This window comes from Mizuhopecten yessoensis, unplaced genomic scaffold, assembly GCF_002113885.1.
Source record: "Mizuhopecten yessoensis strain PY_sf001 unplaced genomic scaffold, ASM211388v2 scaffold10771, whole genome shotgun sequence".
NCBI lineage: Eukaryota > Metazoa > Mollusca > Bivalvia > Pectinida > Pectinidae > Mizuhopecten > Mizuhopecten yessoensis.
Window position 1 is genome coordinate 229,858 of NW_018408713.1, and position 19,825 is coordinate 249,682.

The window sequence follows — 19,825 nt, forward strand, 5'->3', positions numbered from 1 at the left end:
ACTATAATAAACTAACTAGAATTGAATTGAATGTACATGCCCTGTGATCAACATAACCACTTAACTGTATTGTTTACACGCGTATAAATCTCTGTCACCACAGGCAGTATATCGAGAGAAAGCTGGTGTGCAAACAATCTTTATTTGGAAGTGTAGTAAAACGATGGTAATCCGTTTTTAGAAATAAAAGTGTATACATGTGTATTAGCTTAAACCGATGACACATTTTACTAGAAAATATACATACCTAGCTCCTTGTTTAATTCTGCATTAAACCACAGGATGTATATAATAACTTTGTTCGTGATGACATATCAAATATCAGTCTTCCCTTCTGAGGAGCCTGAATAGGTAAAAACGCTCGGAATTAATATGTTCAAACTTTCATTCATGTTGTCTATAAAGATGTACGATAGGTAACTGTAACAATATATATTGACAATTGTGGTTGTGGTAAGCAATTGTGGTTGTGGTAAGCGTAGGACGTGAAATATACAATGGAAATTATTTCGTTTGTAAACCACATCACAAACATCGATTACTGAGTTTTGATCAGGCCCCAGGTTTTTCCATAAATATGATTTATTTTTTAGTTAAGTAATCATCTTTAGGAAACTTTCCATAGTTTCACTTAATACTTAAGGAATGTCTGTAAAACTGTTCCTAGAGAGAAAGACGGACGGACGGATGAGAAGAGTCGGATTGTTAGGAGATGCAAAATGGGTGCTACTAGACACTACCATATATATTGCAGTGAGACACTGACGAACATTACCGACACACTGTTGTATCCGACCATATGAGTCAATCCCCTGTGACGTCAATCCCCTGTGACGTCAATAAACGGAAATCCCATTGTAAGCTATAATTATGGATATGGTGAAAAAAACTTAATAAGATTGGAAAACTTGTGTGTCCAATCCCCCTTTTTTTATAAGTACATGTATTTGCAAATACAATACGTTTAAACTTCAAAAGGGAATCAGAATAGGACCATCTTTGTTTAAAAAATAAAAACCAACAAAAACCATTATTTCGATATAAGAGCAAGGACTCGGAATCCGAAATGATGTGTATAGTTGTATGCCCGCATCGTAATGAAATCACGGGTCGGGTTGTGGAGAGGTGTAGGGTTGAGTGAGATGAACTGCCGTGATGACTAGATACATTTTAATTAGAATTTCGATAAACCTGTTAATTTGTTTTCATTCTGGGGAACTTAATTAAGTCGTCTATTGTACTGTGAGTCATCCTCATTTACATACGTAGGTGTGTAACCAGGAATAACCGTAGTGGTTCGGAATTCTATTAGTGTTAAATAATAAGATGGAGTTCAATAATGAAGTGTCAGGTTGTGGCTACATGTATTTACACCCAACGTACCTGTATGTATACCTGCATATATCAACCAGGAAGATAAGTAAACTATAAAAAAAAAAACATGACCGTGATCAAGCTATTCTGGTCCGTATTTATTTATCCTATTAGAGGTAGGCACCTGTTAAAATCTACCTAAGAGCCGACCCGTTCCCGGGAAAGAGATATCCGGCTATTTTATGACGACCTTGTCACGTCATCGATATACACACCCATACCGGTATATCCCAAAACTCTTACCTATATAAATACAAATCCTTGTCATAATCTTTATTCTAAAACCGTTCAAGTTTATGCAAGAACGATAGAAAGTTGTACAGAAAAAAATCAGTAGCATTGACAATGGAAAAAATACTGTTGATATTTTTGGTTTTGTGTAAGTTTTTCATTTTATCGCACAGTTTGTTCTGGAGTACGGGTAAGGTAAGGAAATATTATCTGGCTGCTGTTGAAGAGGACTGGGATTACGCTCCTGACGGATTCAATCTTGTGACGGATGATATCAGGTAGTTATATATCTTTTCATCCATGTTTTTTTCTCTCTCCTTTATAGCATCCCAGATCCCGCCCGACTTCTTTGTCACATGTAGATAGCTAACATGAATTATCATGTCACCATATCTGTTATTACTTAGTTTGAAAGTATGTCATTGCTTCTAAATCCAAGCAAGAGGATTGGGCACAAGTTATGATAACCTATAAAAGCCCCTTATTCAATAATTGTACTACAACAATGTGATAGACCTATATGTACATTTTTATACCATAAAGCGAATTTTTTAATTACTTTGTATTGTAATTATATTATATGTAATATTGTTCTATATAAACAATCACAAAATATAGCAGCTATTGACTTCAATTTTCTCGAGATTAGATTTATCTTCATTTTCACATAGTTCGGTTTTCTTACTCTCCTGCATTGATATGAATTTTTTAACTCAGGTTGAAACCAATTTTAAGCTATTTATTTATTTGTTTATTTATTTATTTGTTTATTTATTTATTTGTTTATTTGGTTTTTGCATAGTTATATTCTTTCTTTTTGTGTGATAATTATTTTTATTGCAAACATTTTTTTCTTTGATTTGTTTTTCTTTCACACAAATGTTTCTGACAAAAAAAATATGCTGAGGCAGAGACGTATAATACGTCCCTGGCTGAGGTAACTAAAGACTTTTCTTCAGTTTTAAGTATTATTTGGTATACCAGAGGCAGACACCAAATACAATTGGAACAAGTATTTACCTCCAGTATGCGATTTAACTCATATATTATACATAAAAAACACGCTTTAATTACGTTGATACACATATATACACCCATTCATTTTTTTACAGCTTACTAAAGTTATATCTTACGGTTAAATAAGAATTTATTTGTACAGTTTAGTTTAAATTAGCTCATGCAAAGTTCTGAAGAGAAGTTCTAGAATAACAAGTAATAGATTCCAACTTTCTTTGGACACAATACATATGTAGCGAATTAGTGTCGAAATATTATCAACTTTCATGACATATATGCGGAATATTCATTTATCAGAAAATTGAAATCCAAAAAATCCTCTGATTTTAAAGAAAGACCGTATTCTAACACACAATAAAAATAAAACACGTGCTTTTGGCTAGCATAGAAATCCCATCAGCACGGATTTACTTCTTCCGTCTCATTTACGGAAATTTACCAAAGTGAGAAATATTTATTACTAGTTGCATTCTAAAGTTGTTATGGTGTGGACATTCAAATATAAAATGAAATGCATTTTCATTTCCTTGTCCATATCTACATGCTGGTGTGTCATTCAGATGATCCATATATAAGTCACTATTTAGGTTGCTAGCATGATTTCTCAGCTGACAAATTATGATATTGAATTTTCTTGGCCCGTAGTATTAAATGTGCTAGCGATTTCTTCAGTGTTGTTTATATTATCAGACTTGGTGAAATTTTTAAATTGTTGAAAGGAAGAGGCATTTAAAGATTTTAAAGAAAGACCATATTCTAACACAAAATTAAAATAAAGCACGTGCCTTTGGCTAGCATAGAATCCCATCAGCACGGATTTTTTTCTTCCGTCTCATTTACGGAAAGGGACGACGCGTACGGTTCCCGAATTCATCGGATATGTCACTCGGCTAACCTCGGCTGATTCCGGTACCGTAGGTATGGAATCATTAAGAAAAAAAACTACACATTATCCCGGATTTATCAAAGTCACACCAGAATTTCAAGTAGACTATTGACCATGTTTAGAGATTATCATAACCAACAGATGATAGACTCTGATATCCGGTTATGCCTTGAAGCATATTTAAATATTTATTGTATCTTTAATATCCTTAACGGTTCATTAACATCGAAAGGGTGTCCAGGGCGTCCAAACGATAGAAAATGGGTATAAGCTGTGGAGGTGTGTCGAGGGCGTTTGTATGTGACTTCAGTGGTAGGTTTTCCCTATTGATAGTTGATGGGCCTTCGTCAGCCCTCTTACTCACAATGATTCATACATTCAAATTGCAAAGACACGACTATTTGCTAATAGTAATCATTTTTAAGAATTTTCTCAGAACTGTGAATCAATGGCAAATTACATATATAGTGTACTATGGGTGGGCATGCGCAATCGGAAGTCGGAAACGAGTACTCGGAAATTGATTCAGTCTCGAAATATTCCGGAAACTTTTTTCATTATTAATCGAGGAATTTTGATTTAGAGCGATTAATATTCCTCTCTTTACGGCAACTAACAAGAACTATTCCAAACGATTTCCCCCTATGCCTACCCAGTGCGCTATCACGTGTGTATTGCTTTCATTATGCAAATTTTGTTTTAGTTATTCAGATGTGATATTTTAAAAATTAAATATGTTTCAATTTTCTGTGAAAATAAAAGCCGGATTTCGCTGATATATTTTCATGAAAATGAATAATTACTAAAAGAAACAAAAGTTATAAAAATTATTTAGATTCATTCACAATCAGAAAAATTGAGAAACGATATTCAGGTAAAGGGTTATGCTCTCTATCGAATATTTAAATATTCGGGAAAGAAGAAAAAGTAGTAAATTAGATCACTTGTATTGGAGATATAAATTTGTACAAACTGGTTCCAGAAGAGTGGGAGAGGGTGCAAACATATTCAAATTGCGAACGACTATAATTCTGTAGAATATATTGCAAAATGTAATTTTTATAAAATACTTTGAGGAGAATGACGAAAAATGCATCTCGTCATGATGATCATATTCCTGGCGAGGCGATGACATTCGTACATTTCATAAATTAAAATGCAGACAAATCGACCGTAATCACGCCCACTAGCTCCATGTAGCAGGGCGCCCCCTGTTATGACACGTTTAACGAAGAATTCTCAGTAGATGAAGCATTAATTACTGGAGACGAGAAGTATGACACATTAATTAGTTAATGAGTGATTCACTTGTCACCTTACGACAAACATGAACGTTGTATTTTAATGTTTTTTTAAAACAACACTATAAAACGAATTCATTTCATGCTTGACCTTTACAGCCAATGTGTGGTTAATTCGAATTCATAAACATGAGTCATTATTTACATCTTATTATCAAGTTAATCATAATTCTGTACATGTAGTTGCAAAATGAGATATGTACAATGTTTGTGCCGTCACTGTGTATTAGCAAATAGTTCAAAAACAAGTTGTGTAATGCAGTGTCAACTTTACCGACCAAATAAAATATATATTTTAAGTATCCAGGTTATTTAACAAATCATTGTGGATAACGCATATATACGTTATTGATTAATAAGTATACGTATTTAATTTATATCATTTTGAGCAAATCAAAATAAATATGTCGTCAAACTAAACAGCCTCTATACGAGTGTGGGATAATCAATGTGTTGTGAATTCAGAAAATAAATCTACTCGGATTTTCGAGTCAGACAAACCATGACACGAGTACTCAAGCAGATAGGCCTATCCAAATAGAAATAGAAATAAACTGTCATCGGACCAAAAGATGACGATAAACATGATATCTGGCTTATGTTAGTTAGATAGGGCGCTATATCAAATGTTGTATATTGTATTATTTTATTATTATATCTGATAAAACCACGGAATTAGATTATCTAAGTCCGTGATAAAAAAAACCAAATCCGTAAACCTATCTACAGACTGTCTAGAGGAGTTCCGAGTCAATCTATCTATAGACTGTACAGAGGGTTTCCGAGTGATTCTCCTGTAAACATTATCAAAACAAACGGCAAATATATATATTATAAACTTTGTATGACTTTTCTTATATTACTATACATTACGTCACATTGGATTAACATATTTTTTTTAAGAATTTGTGCGTGCTGTCATGAGTTATATTGGCTGTATGCCGATGTACGTATCACGGGAAAGACCCACATTCACGGTTTTTGGTAATGAATTTTGTAATGTATCGACTACATATATGTATATGGTTAGAAAGCTCCATAATGATCACGGACTTTTGATGAGGTTCATACGTGTAACCTGTCGTCGATTGTGTTTAATTTGGTTTTATTATGTTTAACGTCCCATTAATAGCTTATGTCATTTAAGGATGTGCATCCGTGTACATACACACATGCACGCATCCACAATGTGTGCTGGAGGCAGGGTTTGTTGGTTGTGATAGCGCGAATCTGATGCCGACTTTATAGTGCTATCTCGCTGAATTACCATGCTGCACGCACCCCGCACAGCATTCCGCCCGGTTACATTATACTGATAACGGGTGAACCAGTTGTTGCCATTAGGACAAGCTGAACGTTAAGCAGGGAAAAACAACTACCATTTTTAAGGACTTTGGTATGTCCCGGCCTCGGGACAGTACCCATTGCCTTCCTCACCTGGGCGGACGCTCATCATTAAAGCCAAAAGTGGGGTATTGCCAAGCAAGGCACTAGGAAATAGAAGGTAGTTAGAAGTAGAGAGAAATAGAAAGATCCCAACTATTGCAAATGGTGCAACAGATATATTTTGGTCGCTTTTGTGTCCTCAAGTAGAGGGAACAAAATCCCCAATTCTGCAAGGGGGTCACACATTAGTCGCCTCTTACTATACACAATAGGTGTATACGCATTTTTTTCTCGATCCCCGCGCTGGGGTAACCTGTGGTCGAGGTCTAGTAATTTGGGCTTTCACTTCTCTGACCAATCCATAGTAACTACATGTGCTTAGACATTTACTCTTCTCAACAAAGATATGCCCGTCTCACCGAAATGCTAATCTTTTAATTTTATTTGCAGTGTTGCGGTTACGAAGCTAAATCATAGCGATGACCGGATTGGATCAATTAACAAGAAAGTAGTATACAAACAGTTTACAGACGAAAGTTTCTTGGACGAAATTTACTCCCCTCCGTACATGGGCTACCTTGGGCCAATTATGCGAGCTGAGGTAGGCGATACGTTCGAAATTCACTTCAAGAACATGGCTTCCGGTCGAAATTACAGCGTACATCCTCATGGTGTTTTGTACAAGAAGGCCTCGGAAGGTAAAGAATTTTATGAATACAGATTTAAAAAAGGCAGATACTTTTGTCCCTTCTTTTATCTGTTATGTCTCTAAGTATCGCTGCTCACTTTCAATGTCACTGTTTTCATTGTTTTCTGTACATTTATTTATCAACACTCTTACTTTATTGTCTAATCCCTCTATAATACCGAAATTCTACTGGACATGTGTTGGCTAGAAACTATATATGATACACTTTATGAAAGATAATATTAATATATTAAACAATACGTGTAGCAAACGCTTTCAGTTCGATTTCAGTAAAATAGGTTTAATGAATTCGGCGAAAAAATAAATTTTAAAACATGCGTCACATAATTATTTGAAATGACACAGTGTCTTTATCAAAAGTAATGTCATCACTATTTCTATAAGTGTCTTCATCAATGGTAACGTCATCACTATTTCTATAAGTGTCTTCATCAATAGTAACGTCATCACTATTTCCATAAGTGTCTTCATCAATAGTAACGTCATCCCTATTTCTATAAGTGTTGTCATCAATAGTAACGGCATCACTATTTCTATAAGTGTCTTCATCAATGGTAACGTCATCACTATTTCTATACGTGTTGTCATCAATAGTAACGTCATCACTATTTCCATAAGTGTCTTCATCAATAGTAACGTTATCACTATTACTATAAGTGTCTTCATCAATAGTAACGTCATCACTATTTCTATAAGGGTATTCATCAATAGTAACGTCATCACTATTTCTATACGTGTTGTCATCAATAGTAACGTCATCACTATTTCCATAAGTGTCTTCATCAATAGTAACGTCATCCCTATTTCTATAAGTGTTGTCATCAATAGTAACGTCATCACTATTTCTATAAGGGTATTCATCAATAGTAACGTTATCACTATTACTATAAGTGTCTTCATCAATAGTAACGTCATCCCTATTTCTATAAGTGTTGTCATCAATAGTAACGGCATCACTATTTCTATAAGTGTCTTGATCAATAGTAACGTCATCACTATTTCTATCAGTGTATTCATCAATGGTAACGTCATCACTATTTCTATACGTGTTGTCATCAATAGTAACGTCATCACTATTTCTATCAGTGTATTGATCAATAGTAACGTCATCACTATTTCCATAAGTGTCTTCATCAATAGTAACGTTATCACTATTTCTATAAGTGTTGTCATGAATAGTAACGTCATCACTATTTCTATAAATGTATTCATCAATAGTAAAGACATAACTATTTCTATAATTGTCTTCATCAATAGTAACGTCATCATTATTTCTATCAGTGTATTCATCAATGGTAACGTCATCACTATTTCTATTAGTGTATTCATCAATAGTAACGTAATCACTATTATTCATCAATAGTAACGTCATCACTATTTCCATAAGTGTCTTCATCAATAGTAACGTCATCACTATTTCTATAAGTGTATTCATTGATAGTAACGTCATCACTATTTCTATAAGTGTCTTCATCAATAGTAACGTCATCACTATTTCTATAAGTGTCTTCATCAATAGTAACGTCATCACTATTTCTATAAGTGTATTCATCAATAGTAACGTAATCACTATTTCTATAAATGTAATCATCAATAGTAACGTCATCACTATTTCTATAAGTGTCTTCATAAATGTAACGTCAACACTATTTCTAGTAGCAATATCACCATTTGTAATAGAGTTGAAGGCCGTTTTCTGTTTTTAGATGTTGCTTAAATGTTTTGATCCCATGATTATTTCAACTCGTTGATTTGTTCATTGGATGACAACTAGGCAAAAAGTAGTTAGACTATTGGGTTAATAAAACATCCTGTAAAATACCGGATGTTGTACGTATTGCATGACCCGAACTGGCTTTACCACTATAGTTATTGAGATGGTCCGAATTAAGACTCATCAGGTATGTATTAAATATGTATATTCCAGGAGCTCTATATGTAGACGGTACCAACACCACGTTTAAATTAGACGACGGAGTGCCACCAGGGGGCAGTCACGTGTACACATGGGAAGTCTCAAGTAACTTCGGACCCACGAGATCTGACGAGAACTGCGTGTCATGGGCTTATCATTCACATGTGAGCTCTGTAAAGGACATAAACACAGGATTGGTTGGATGTCTTCTCACGTGCAAAAAAGGTACATGCACGCTCTAGAAACCAAAACTTCCGTCGTTTTGAAAGTATGACAGAAAGACTAAGATGTATATTCTGAATACATATTCTTTTTATCTATTTTTTTCCCAATGTATTATGATAGCATCGATACTACGTTACTAAAACCATTAGACCAATGTGTCCCTCCCCTGTGTTGATTAACACCCGATCGGGGCCGTCGGCACTTTCCCGAACAGTATTTTCTCGTTTACGGAAAGTGCCGACAGTCCCCAATTGGGTTAACACCATTTGAGACCGATTGCCTCTGTTAAAAAATATCAAGTCCTAGATAAAATTAGAGTTAAGGGTATATGCCATATCATATATCAGGCACATGATTTCTGTCAGAGTTATCTCCCCTAACAAAAATGCATCACACAGGTTTTATCTATGTGGAACTCTGCAGTCAAAATATTTCATGGATAACTTATGTCCTTAAATAAATAAACTATATTCTTTACGTAATAACTGAAGTGGTTGAGGCTCATTTTTCACCAATTTATTTCCAGGAGTGCTAAACAGTAATGGATTACGGAGAGACGTTGATAAAGATTTCGTAATTTACACTGAAATCGTGGATGAAAACGAAAGTTGGAAAATACAAGAAAACTTGAATAAATGTGGAAATGCGTCAAATTGCATTGAATTGTTGCAAACCAGAGATGCTAAATTTATTGAGAGTAACCGGATGCCCGCTATAAACGGTTACATGTTTGGAAATTTGCCAGATTTAACAGCGAAAGAAAATGACAGAGTCGCGTGGCATTTCATGGGTATGAACCAGGGTATGCGTGGTGTAACCATCAATGGTCAGACGTTCTCTTACCGCAGGAAAAGGTACATGCTTCAAACATACTAATTAATGGTGCTGAAAACGTAAACATAAACAAACGCAACACCAAAATGAATAACATCGAGTTCCCCGAAATGTATTTTACAAAGCGGTGTCTGTGTATTGGTTCTATTCTCATATCTCTTGTTAAGTAATGAATTTACACCCATGAATTACAAAATAACACAATTGCTTATTTCTATTCTTAGACTCGACACCATCAGCATTTTCCCTGCAACCTTTGTGTCTGCTTTTATGAAAGTTACCTCCCCTGGGAGATGGCTTCTCCAGTCGAGGACAACTAACGAATACGAAGGTGAGGATGATTTTTACATGATATCCATCAAAACTCCCTTTTTAGTATCCATAGTGACATGAGTTTCGATAAATTACCCGGTAGGTCTTCCTGATTTCACAGAATCACCGCGGTTCCTCTTTTCGCACACTGTTATTTGTGTTAGGTTAGAACTAACTCTAGTTACATTCTTTAAACTGGATTCGATTCGCTCATTGCATTTTGTCTAAAAGAGAATAGAAAACTGAGTCGAGAGTTTTGAAGCGATAATTGGTCAGTTTGAACATTGATAAAATGTTTTGTGAAGAGAGAAGTGTCCTAGAAGCAACATGACGGTTTTTTTTCTCTCACGAAATAATACGGAAAACATATTGCAAGGAACCTTGGAGAAATGAACACCGTTTGTTCCAGGCCTCCAGCAGGGTCTATAGTTACAGGTTCATCCGAGGAAAACCCTTTTCACGTCATGCTTATTATCATTTTGTTGATAACATTCAAATTAAACAAAGATAACTTGAATATGAACGGAAATAACAACCAATTTTAAATAACTTCCATTTGATTTTACAGGAGGTATGCAGGCTTTTTTTACTGTCGAGGAAAATTATAGTTACGGCTGGTTACATAAACGAAGGCGACCAAGGATAGACAGGAAGTTCTTTCTGGCTGCTGAGGAAATGGACTGGGATTATGGACCTTCGGGAACAAACACTATTGACGGCACAAACTTGACAGCCAATGGCAGGTGAGTTGAAGCGCCACCTAGTGACGACGCTGTATCAAGGTAGATTACTACCGGCTATTATAAGTGTTTATAAGGTCAGTCATGATATAGCGTTCTCTAGTACATCTTGATATACAGAAATATTAATTTCTAAATATATACAGTACATCATGGAAATATAGCACATGAAGTGTCAGATCAGAAGTAACCGAGAGAAGTACAGTTAAACCTTGCTATACTGCCTATATTTGTCTAGAGTAGTGTAGGCCTTATAAAAAAGGTTTAGCGATACAATGCGATAAACATATAAGGATTTTTTTAGAAAAATGAAATAAGGAGGCTTGAACTATGTTGGAAGTAAGCAAGGTGGTAAATGAAACGAAGGGCATTATATCGAAATTTCATTGTACAGCTGTATTTTTATTGAAAAAATAGCCCTGCGCATTTACAAAATGTATTCTATGTATTCTGTATTAAAAATTAAAAGATGCTTAATATCTTGAAAATGGAATTCCTTATGGTTAAGCGTTTTAGTAACGATTTCTTTTTCCTTTTCAGTTCCTCGAACCTGTATTTCAAGAAAGGACCAAATTTTATTGGCGGAATCTACAAAAAGGTCAGATACGTACAGTATACTGATTGCAAATTCCAAACAAAACTAAACCCCACTTCCGAATCGGAACACCTTGGCGTTCTAGGTCCAATGCTACGGGTTGCTGTGGGAGAAAAAGTACAAGTGACTTTCCGGAATCTAGCCTCCCGGAACTACTCCTTTTTACCACATGGTGTGCAGTTAGATAAAGATCAGGAGGGCGCTTTATACAGAGGGAGTCCCTTTTGTAAGTATTTGATCTGTGTTGCCTAGACGTTTTTTTCCACACACAAAAATGAGTGACATCGCTTTTCATTTTGCACTTTTTCTTTAACAGACATTTCAATAAAAGTTGAAAATATTGGTTACATTGAAATAAAATGACAAAACATTCACCAGTAAAATCGCTTTGTAAATAATGTCGTAGTGTCGTCCAAGGTTATATAATCACACAAATCTAATACCAATTGCATTCGAAGAAAGAAAAACACTTCTTTTCCATCACTAGGGAAGCTTGCATTCAGCATATAAAATAACGAATATAGAAAATAATGTCTGGGCGACTTATTTTTGGGGCAGTAAAATCTAAATTTGACTGTCTGATTTGCAATCGTCAATGAGTTCCCAAGACTATTAAAACAGAAATAAATAAGAATCATTGATAAAGAGTATGAATAATTATAAGATATATGGGACCATTTTAGTTAAAGTTTGTAAAAGATACAGAAGTAAATGTTTTCGGTGTCAACATAACCATAATACATGTAATGATAATATAATATAGGTTTCAATGATAACACCCATCGTCGCTTCTAGATCGTTAAAAATGCATTTTTCCCAAAAGTAATTTCATTCCGATTCTTTTTGTCCTTTTCCGTAGCAACCGATGTGACCGGTAAATTTGCCAGTCCTGGTGAAACTGTGACTTACACATTCACCGTGCCATGGTCAGTGTCTCCGGCGCGCGAGGACCCCGCGTGCAATACGTACGTGTATCATTCCGCCGTCGACCCAACCAAGGACGTACACTCGGGACTGGTGGGTCCCCTGTTGGTGTGTAAAGCAAGGAGTTTGGACAGACAAGGCAGACAGGTAGGATATATGCTGGACCTTCTCTTTAGTCTTTGGAAACAATGTTCGATCTAGAATAAAGGTCCGGTTAAATAAACTTTATTTATTTAACAACAATTATGAAACAAGTTTTTACAACTAATACCAATCACTCTTGTTGGCCCGAAATGTTAGCGCGGGGAGGGGGTTGTACTGTGGGAGGAAACCGGAGTAGCCGGAGAAAGGTCGGGCAGGTAACCCCATAACTTTTCATGTCCGATCGGGGAATCGAACCAAGGCCGCCTTGGTGAAAGGCAAGTGTGCTATCCACTGCGCCACCCGACCACCTAGTTCCGGTTGTTCAGTATCTACGATGTAATATTCATTTTCCGGGTGATTGAAACACTGAAGGTTGTTTGGTTTTATTTCAGTGTTTTATTTTTATGAAGCTATTTTGCCAAAATATTTGCTAGGGGTGAGGATTGTGAACAATGTCGTCAACCTAAACGATACATAGTACAGTTGACAACATCGTATATTCGAGTGCTGTGAATCACATTATTTTCGTGTTTTTCATGTAGATTTTTTTCAGCGAATATACTTGAGTTAACAATTAACAGAATGATATTTCGATAAAAAAAAGGATGTTTTTAATTAAAATTGGCGAAATAATATAATTTGCGACTGAGTCTCCTCGATAATTAACGCGAAAATCAATTTCTCCCGAAAATGTATTGAATACAGAGAGTTAACAAAATGTAGTATTCGTTTGTTAATAAAAACAGATGTTTCTTGTTTCTTACCATTTGTAAGACTAACAAGTAAATGTAACAATGTTTTTCTTATTTATTTTAGAAAATATCTGAAGTATTAGTTGTTATATCTTTAATATAAACTGTATTTCATTCCAAATTAAGTTGCATTACATCACATAACATACAAAGTACAGAGGACTGTTATATCTTTAGTTACTGTGTGTTGTATTGTCCGGAGGGGGCCTAGTAAGTTGAAACAACTTGTACCCAATCCCTTTGACGAGTTTCATCCTCTTTACAAACGTTCTCCTGTACAGTGGGCCATCTCTATACATAGTTAAAAGTTCTGAAATACAATTTCTTCACCTTGAACCCGTTCTACTCATTTGTATGCGTAGTCATGATCAGATGTGAGCTTCTGTTATTTTAAACTATTCAGAAACATGTGGACACAGATTTTGCGGTATTCTACCTGACGATTGACGAAAACAAATCCTGGTACCTGGATGACAACATCCGGGTACACACCGATGACCCAGCCAGCGTCAACAAAGCAGATCCGGCTTTCGTAGCGTCCAATAGGATGCATTGTAAGTCACTATACACTCACATCAACAGTTTAATAACATACAATTGTGAAATAGACATGAACACCCACCCGGAATCGCTTTGAAAATTTCCATTGAGTCATTTTATGACCGTAAATATATACAAATACATGTATCACCAGTGTTGGGCAAGGCTGTACTTAAAAATCGTTTACCTTTATTTTGGATTTATTTATCAAATTTCAGATTGTTTTAAAACTCAACTAGACCTTTAAAGAACGGAACAGCGCTCAAGACAAAATAATTCACTTTAATAAAATAATCTCCACTTTGGGTGCTTTTCTAAAACAAAACGCTCTTAAAAGATCTCAAATATTTATTATAACAACGACTTTAAAAGATTGAAAAAGCTATAATGTATGACATATTTAACTCGTTTCAGCAATCAACGGCCGAATGTATGGTAACCTACAAGGAATGGACATGTGTGTTGGCGATGACGTCACGTGGCATGTCGCTTCAGTGGGTGACTTTGTCAGTATGCATGGTACTTACTTTCGTGGCAACACAATGAAAATCGATGGGTCTAATAGGGCTTCAAGGATCGTCATACCAGGATCAAGTTATACTGGCGAAATGACTCCGGATAATCCAGGTATGACGTCATATTCTATTGTATAAGAGGCTATTTTTGGTTAGAGGCTATTGTGGTTTTGAGGCTTTTTATAATCAATGAGATTGAAGTGCTTTCAGATTCTGTTTTCATTTGATAATTTACACGTGAACTTACTGAAGGAGTACTAATATGTAAGATACCCGAGACATTGTTTTAATGGGCTGCCATTGGTTAAGGATATAAAAGGAATTTTGATATTTGCGACGGTGTATTATGATAATGCAGTTTTACTGGCAACGTAGTCATGACTTAATGTCGAAATAATTACAGCAAAAATTAAGCGTTATTAAGTTTTGAGATATATCGAAGGATACGTATAAAGGAATTGTTAAAAGAAATGAAAAGGGTACATTGAAAACGTTGTCAATGAATCGAGGCTTTATGCTAAAAGAGACATTATATCGAAGTTTACTGAAAATAAACCAGGGACCTTATATCGAAGTTTAAGTGTACATAAACCAGGGGCATTATATCGAGGTTTAAGTATACATAAACCAGGGACATTATATTGAGAATTTACTGTAAACAAACCAGGGACATTATATCGAAGTTTTACTGTAAACAAACCAGGGACATTATATTGGCAATTTACTGTAAACAAACCAGGGACATTATATTTAGGTTTAACTGTACACAATTCAGGGACATTTTATTTAGGTTTTACTGTACACAAACCAGGGACATTATATTGAGAATTTACTGTAAACAAACCAGGAACATTATATTGAGAATTTACTGTAAACAAACCAGGGACAATATATGGAAGTTTTACTGTTCACAAACCAGGGACATTATATCGATGTTTAAGTGTACATAAACCAGGGACATTATATCGAAGTTTAAGTGTACATAAACCAGGGACATTATATTGATAATTTACTGTAAACAAACCAGGGACATTATATCTAAGTTTTACTGTAAACAAACCAGGGACAATATATTGAAGTTTTACTGTACACAAACCAGGGACATTATATCGAAGTTTTAGTGAACATAAACGAGTGACATTGTATCGAGGTTTTGGTATCGATGACTTTCTTAATCAAGGAGTTTGTTATTCCCCGAGTAGTCGTTTCAGTTCCGATAGAATATTGTTCATCTGAAACTTCAATAACTTCCATTCATTTTAAAGTATTTTTTAACAAAATGTGATGTTGGTTATACAATGTCTGTGTATAGTCCATAGAAAGTGGTTTTACTACATGTAAACTACATGTAGAATTGGAATAAATAAGGTTTGATTTTTTAAATAGAAACTTAACATTAATGATTTGATTATTTTTCAGGAGACTGGGAGATTGTTTGTCGAACAAACTTTCACTTCCGTACTGGTATGCGTGTTCAGTATCACGTCAACGATTGCGGGTACAATGACGTCATCAGTGACGTTTACCGGGGAGGCACCACCAGACAATACTACATCGCAGCAGTTAACATTACTTGGGATTACGCTCCCGGAAATATGGACCTTATCACCGGTCATAACCTTAGCGACCCGAACATGTAAGAATATTTCTCTGACCCAATCGGGAACCGTCGTTACTTTCCGTAAACGAGAGAGCGCCGACGGCTCCCGATTGCATTCTGATTCCCAGGATATTTGTTTCACATCACATGATGAAATCTCGAGTTTTGATTGGTATATGGGTACTCTGAAGTAATAGATCGCAAGTTAGATAAAAGACAGAGAGTTCCAAAAGAAAGAATTTTTTGTTTTAAGCATCTGATGTCAACAGCATTTAGTATATGGTGTTTTCCTCTGTTATTAGTTTGTATAATTTAGCCCCATCCCTCACAGTGCGTTCCCTGTGTGTTTACGGCGTTAAAGGGATCTGACATTGTTGTAAAGGGATCTTTCAAAAGCAATATTGATATATAAGTACAGCATGCTGTTTTACTGGAAATTATTATTGTCTGAAATTCAAATTACTTTGTATTTGACACTATGTTGGAATAACTTGGCATATGGAAACGTAAATATCACCAACTCAGCTCAAGTCACTGTAAAATGTTCAATCTTTTGAAGTTCGGTTTTATCAAAAAAATCATGAAAATGTTTCCCTGTTTCTCTTACCAGCAACGGCCACCTTTACGTGAGGACTGATAACGGATTTCTGGGCAGTTCCCGACAGAAAGTTGTGTACCGAGAGTTTACCGATTCCACGTTCTCCACCATGAAGAATCGTACACCGGAAGAAGAGCATTTAGGAATTCTGGGACCAGTTATCAAAGCAGAAATTTCGGACACAATCAAAGTGACATTCCGTAACCTTGCCAGCCGTCCGTATTCCATACACGCACATGGTGTATTGTATGACAAAAATGACGAAGGGATATTAAACGGGGAACCAAGCAACGACGCAGAAAACTCTATTGATACAGGAACCGGAAATGGGGACCAGGTGTATCCTGGGAGAACGCATACCTACACGTGGCGAGTACCTCGGAGGGCGGGTCCGGCGAAAGACTACAGGGAGGCGAACTGCGTGACGTGGATATATTACTCTGGAGTGGACACCATTAAAGACATGAACACAGGTTTGGTCGGCCCTCTTGTTGTGTGCCGCCGCGGCGTTCTAACAGACGACGATATGAAACGACGCGATGTCGACCGAGAATTCGCCCTTCTATTTAACGTCATGGACGAAAACGAAAGTTGGTTGCTAACAGAAAATGTAGAAAAATACGGGTCAAACGAAACCAACGTCAATGATCCACAGTTCAAGCTAAGTAACCAAATGAACATGATAAATGGTAAAATATATGGAAACTTACACGGCTTGGTGATGGAGAAAGATGAGACAATTGCTTGGTATATTCTTGGGCTAGGATCATCGTTTGACATCCATACTGTACATTTCCATGGTCAAACTTTCCTTCATCGTGATAACGTTATTCATAGAGGGGATGTTATAGAGGTTTTTCCCGGAACTTACGAGACTGTGGAAATGCATACGGACAACCCGGGTGTGTGGATTCTTCATTGTCACCTGAACGACCATATAACACGGGGCATGGAGGCGACATACAATATCACCGAACGAACAACACACGGTAGGTTCATAAGCCGTCTAACAATATAACCGTTTTTTCGTGAGATATTAATTTTCACATTTATTCGTGTTTTCCACAACAACAATTGAGTTAACCCAATCAGTAGGTTCGTCTACTTTTCGTATGTGAACGTAAACCTTAGTAAAATGTATTAGGTGGAACAATTTTGACAATGTAGAAATTGTATTCTTTCAGTTTTGAATTCAATTATTCACCAATAAATTCTATAGCCATTGTTCTAAAAAAAAAAAAAACGAAACAAAGCAGACTATAGTATTTCACAAAGACAAGGATCATGAGACAGACTTGGAATTAAGCCGAAATTTCAGTTATTGATTACATTTTAATATGTGGATGTTTTTTTTTTATTCGTTCTACATTAACTCTTATTGTATTTTACAGGACACACGGGCTTCAATTGGCTGGGTTAAATGTTGATCCCTGTTACCATGGTGATGTTACACACGTGTCAGACCACCTTCAATGATTGCAGTGCGCATTTTTTTGCGATTTCGCTTCAGACTATTTATAAATAATGATTTTGATTATTGTAAAACAAAACCTCTTTGTTTGGATGTGATGGAATAGAAATCCACGGATGTTTTTATTTGATACTTTTCTTTACTCGTGATATACCGGATTCTTTAGCATATGTGCAATAATTAAAAGACACCGATCAGCATACGGCGAGAACCAAATCTCAAACAGCAATGGTGACTGGCGTTTTGGGAGTAAAAAGTTACCAAGATGCCTTCCTATGGCTAGATCATTTGATGGTACGATACTTCGCCTTCGTTTTCGTAAGAACTGTAGAAGTGCATACCTTCATCAAATGTAGGCTTGATTCGTCTGTATAGAACGACTTCATCAAATGTAGGCTTGATTCGTCTGTATAGAACGACTTCATCAAATGTAGGCTTGATTCGTCTGTATAGAACGACTTCAACAAGCTTAGATTAATATGTAATGAACGATTTTGAAAGCCCATATGTCCATACAAAAAATAGCGCCATTCCCTGAAAATTCATGTTGACGTACGTCATCGTGTGACGTTCAAAACCGGCGCCATGTTGACGTACGTAATCGTGTGACGTTCCAAACCGGCGCCATGTTGATGTAATTTAATATACGCCAAGAAGGATGACAAAGGGAGTTAAGGACCCCTGTGCCACAGCTGAGAACCTATTCATTGAATCAACAACAGTGTTCCGAAACACAGGGACCTGAGCATTTTTTACAGCTATATCTTGACCTAAACTAAGATGTTCAGAGTAATTTTAGACCTTTTAGGGGTTTATAGAAACTTTTCGGTACAAAAATGCCATTCGCAATGATAAGATATTATAAAGCTTTAACATATTCTCAGGTCCCTGTGTTCCGAAAGTGAAAATGCAACTAGGTCAGACCAGGATTCGAACCCTGGACCTCTGATTACTATACTTTCGCTTTAACCAACTGAGCTATTCCGTCTTTGCGTATTGCAGAGTTATCTTCTCTTGGGAGCAGGTATTGATTGTTACGTTATTGGTTTGTGTGAGAAAATTACGTCGTTTTCTCAAAAATTGATGACGTTACTCTCACAAACAAGTGACGTAACAATCAATACCTGCTCCCAAGAGAAGATAACTCTGCAATACGCAAAGACGGAATACCTGGTCAATGTTAGTACCTGGAGGTCACTGTACGTATATAAAACTACAGTTGTCTAGCTGTTTGCGTGCATTTAGTCTATAGCATTCCGAATTACAAGAACGAGGTTGTATGTTCATCATGGAACACACTTTCTAGCTCAGAATTATATATATATTGATCCAAAATGCAAATCCATTTATACATTTGAAATCCCTTTTAAGTACTTGTATTTACTGCTCTACTCAGATAAATGTACTTTGATTCATGTTTGTAAGTTGGACTGTGTGTTATTTATGAGTTATTTTATATAAAAAGTATTTTAAAAGTTTTTTGCTGTCGATTTCAGTTTATTTCATGTTTTGCCATTAATGATTATTTAGAATGTATGTATGTTGTCAATAAATTATTTTGAAGTCACTCATGTTGAAGTTCCATAACGCCTTACTGTGTTCACGTGCATCTGCCAAAGGGCCTATATTCGTTTGCCCATCCTCACAATTCCAGGGGGTGCGCTCCATTACGTTCTCTGTGTAGAGAAGAAAGCGCAACCAATGAAATCACATCCCAGCCAGGAAACCAATAGTGGATGTCGGAGGAAAAAAAGGA

General features: G+C 36.0%; 1 protein-coding gene across 1 annotated transcript; it reads left to right on the top strand.

Annotated features, from left to right (window-relative positions):
* Positions 1-1,599: 1,599 nt before the first annotated feature.
* On the top strand, positions 1,600-18,805 carry LOC110462317 (hephaestin-like protein 1). The gene is made up of 13 exons (XM_021516243.1): positions 1,600-1,883; positions 6,646-6,893; positions 8,832-9,044; positions 9,571-9,898; positions 10,103-10,209; positions 10,759-10,933; positions 11,471-11,751; positions 12,385-12,596; positions 13,749-13,899; positions 14,300-14,512; positions 15,820-16,036; positions 16,611-17,587; positions 17,990-18,805. Exons 1-13 carry the CDS (start codon positions 1,720-1,722, stop codon positions 18,016-18,018), a joined length of 3,315 nt encoding a protein of 1,104 aa, XP_021371918.1. The 5' UTR covers positions 1,600-1,719; the 3' UTR covers positions 18,019-18,805.
* The last annotated feature ends 1,020 nt before the right edge of the window (positions 18,806-19,825 follow it).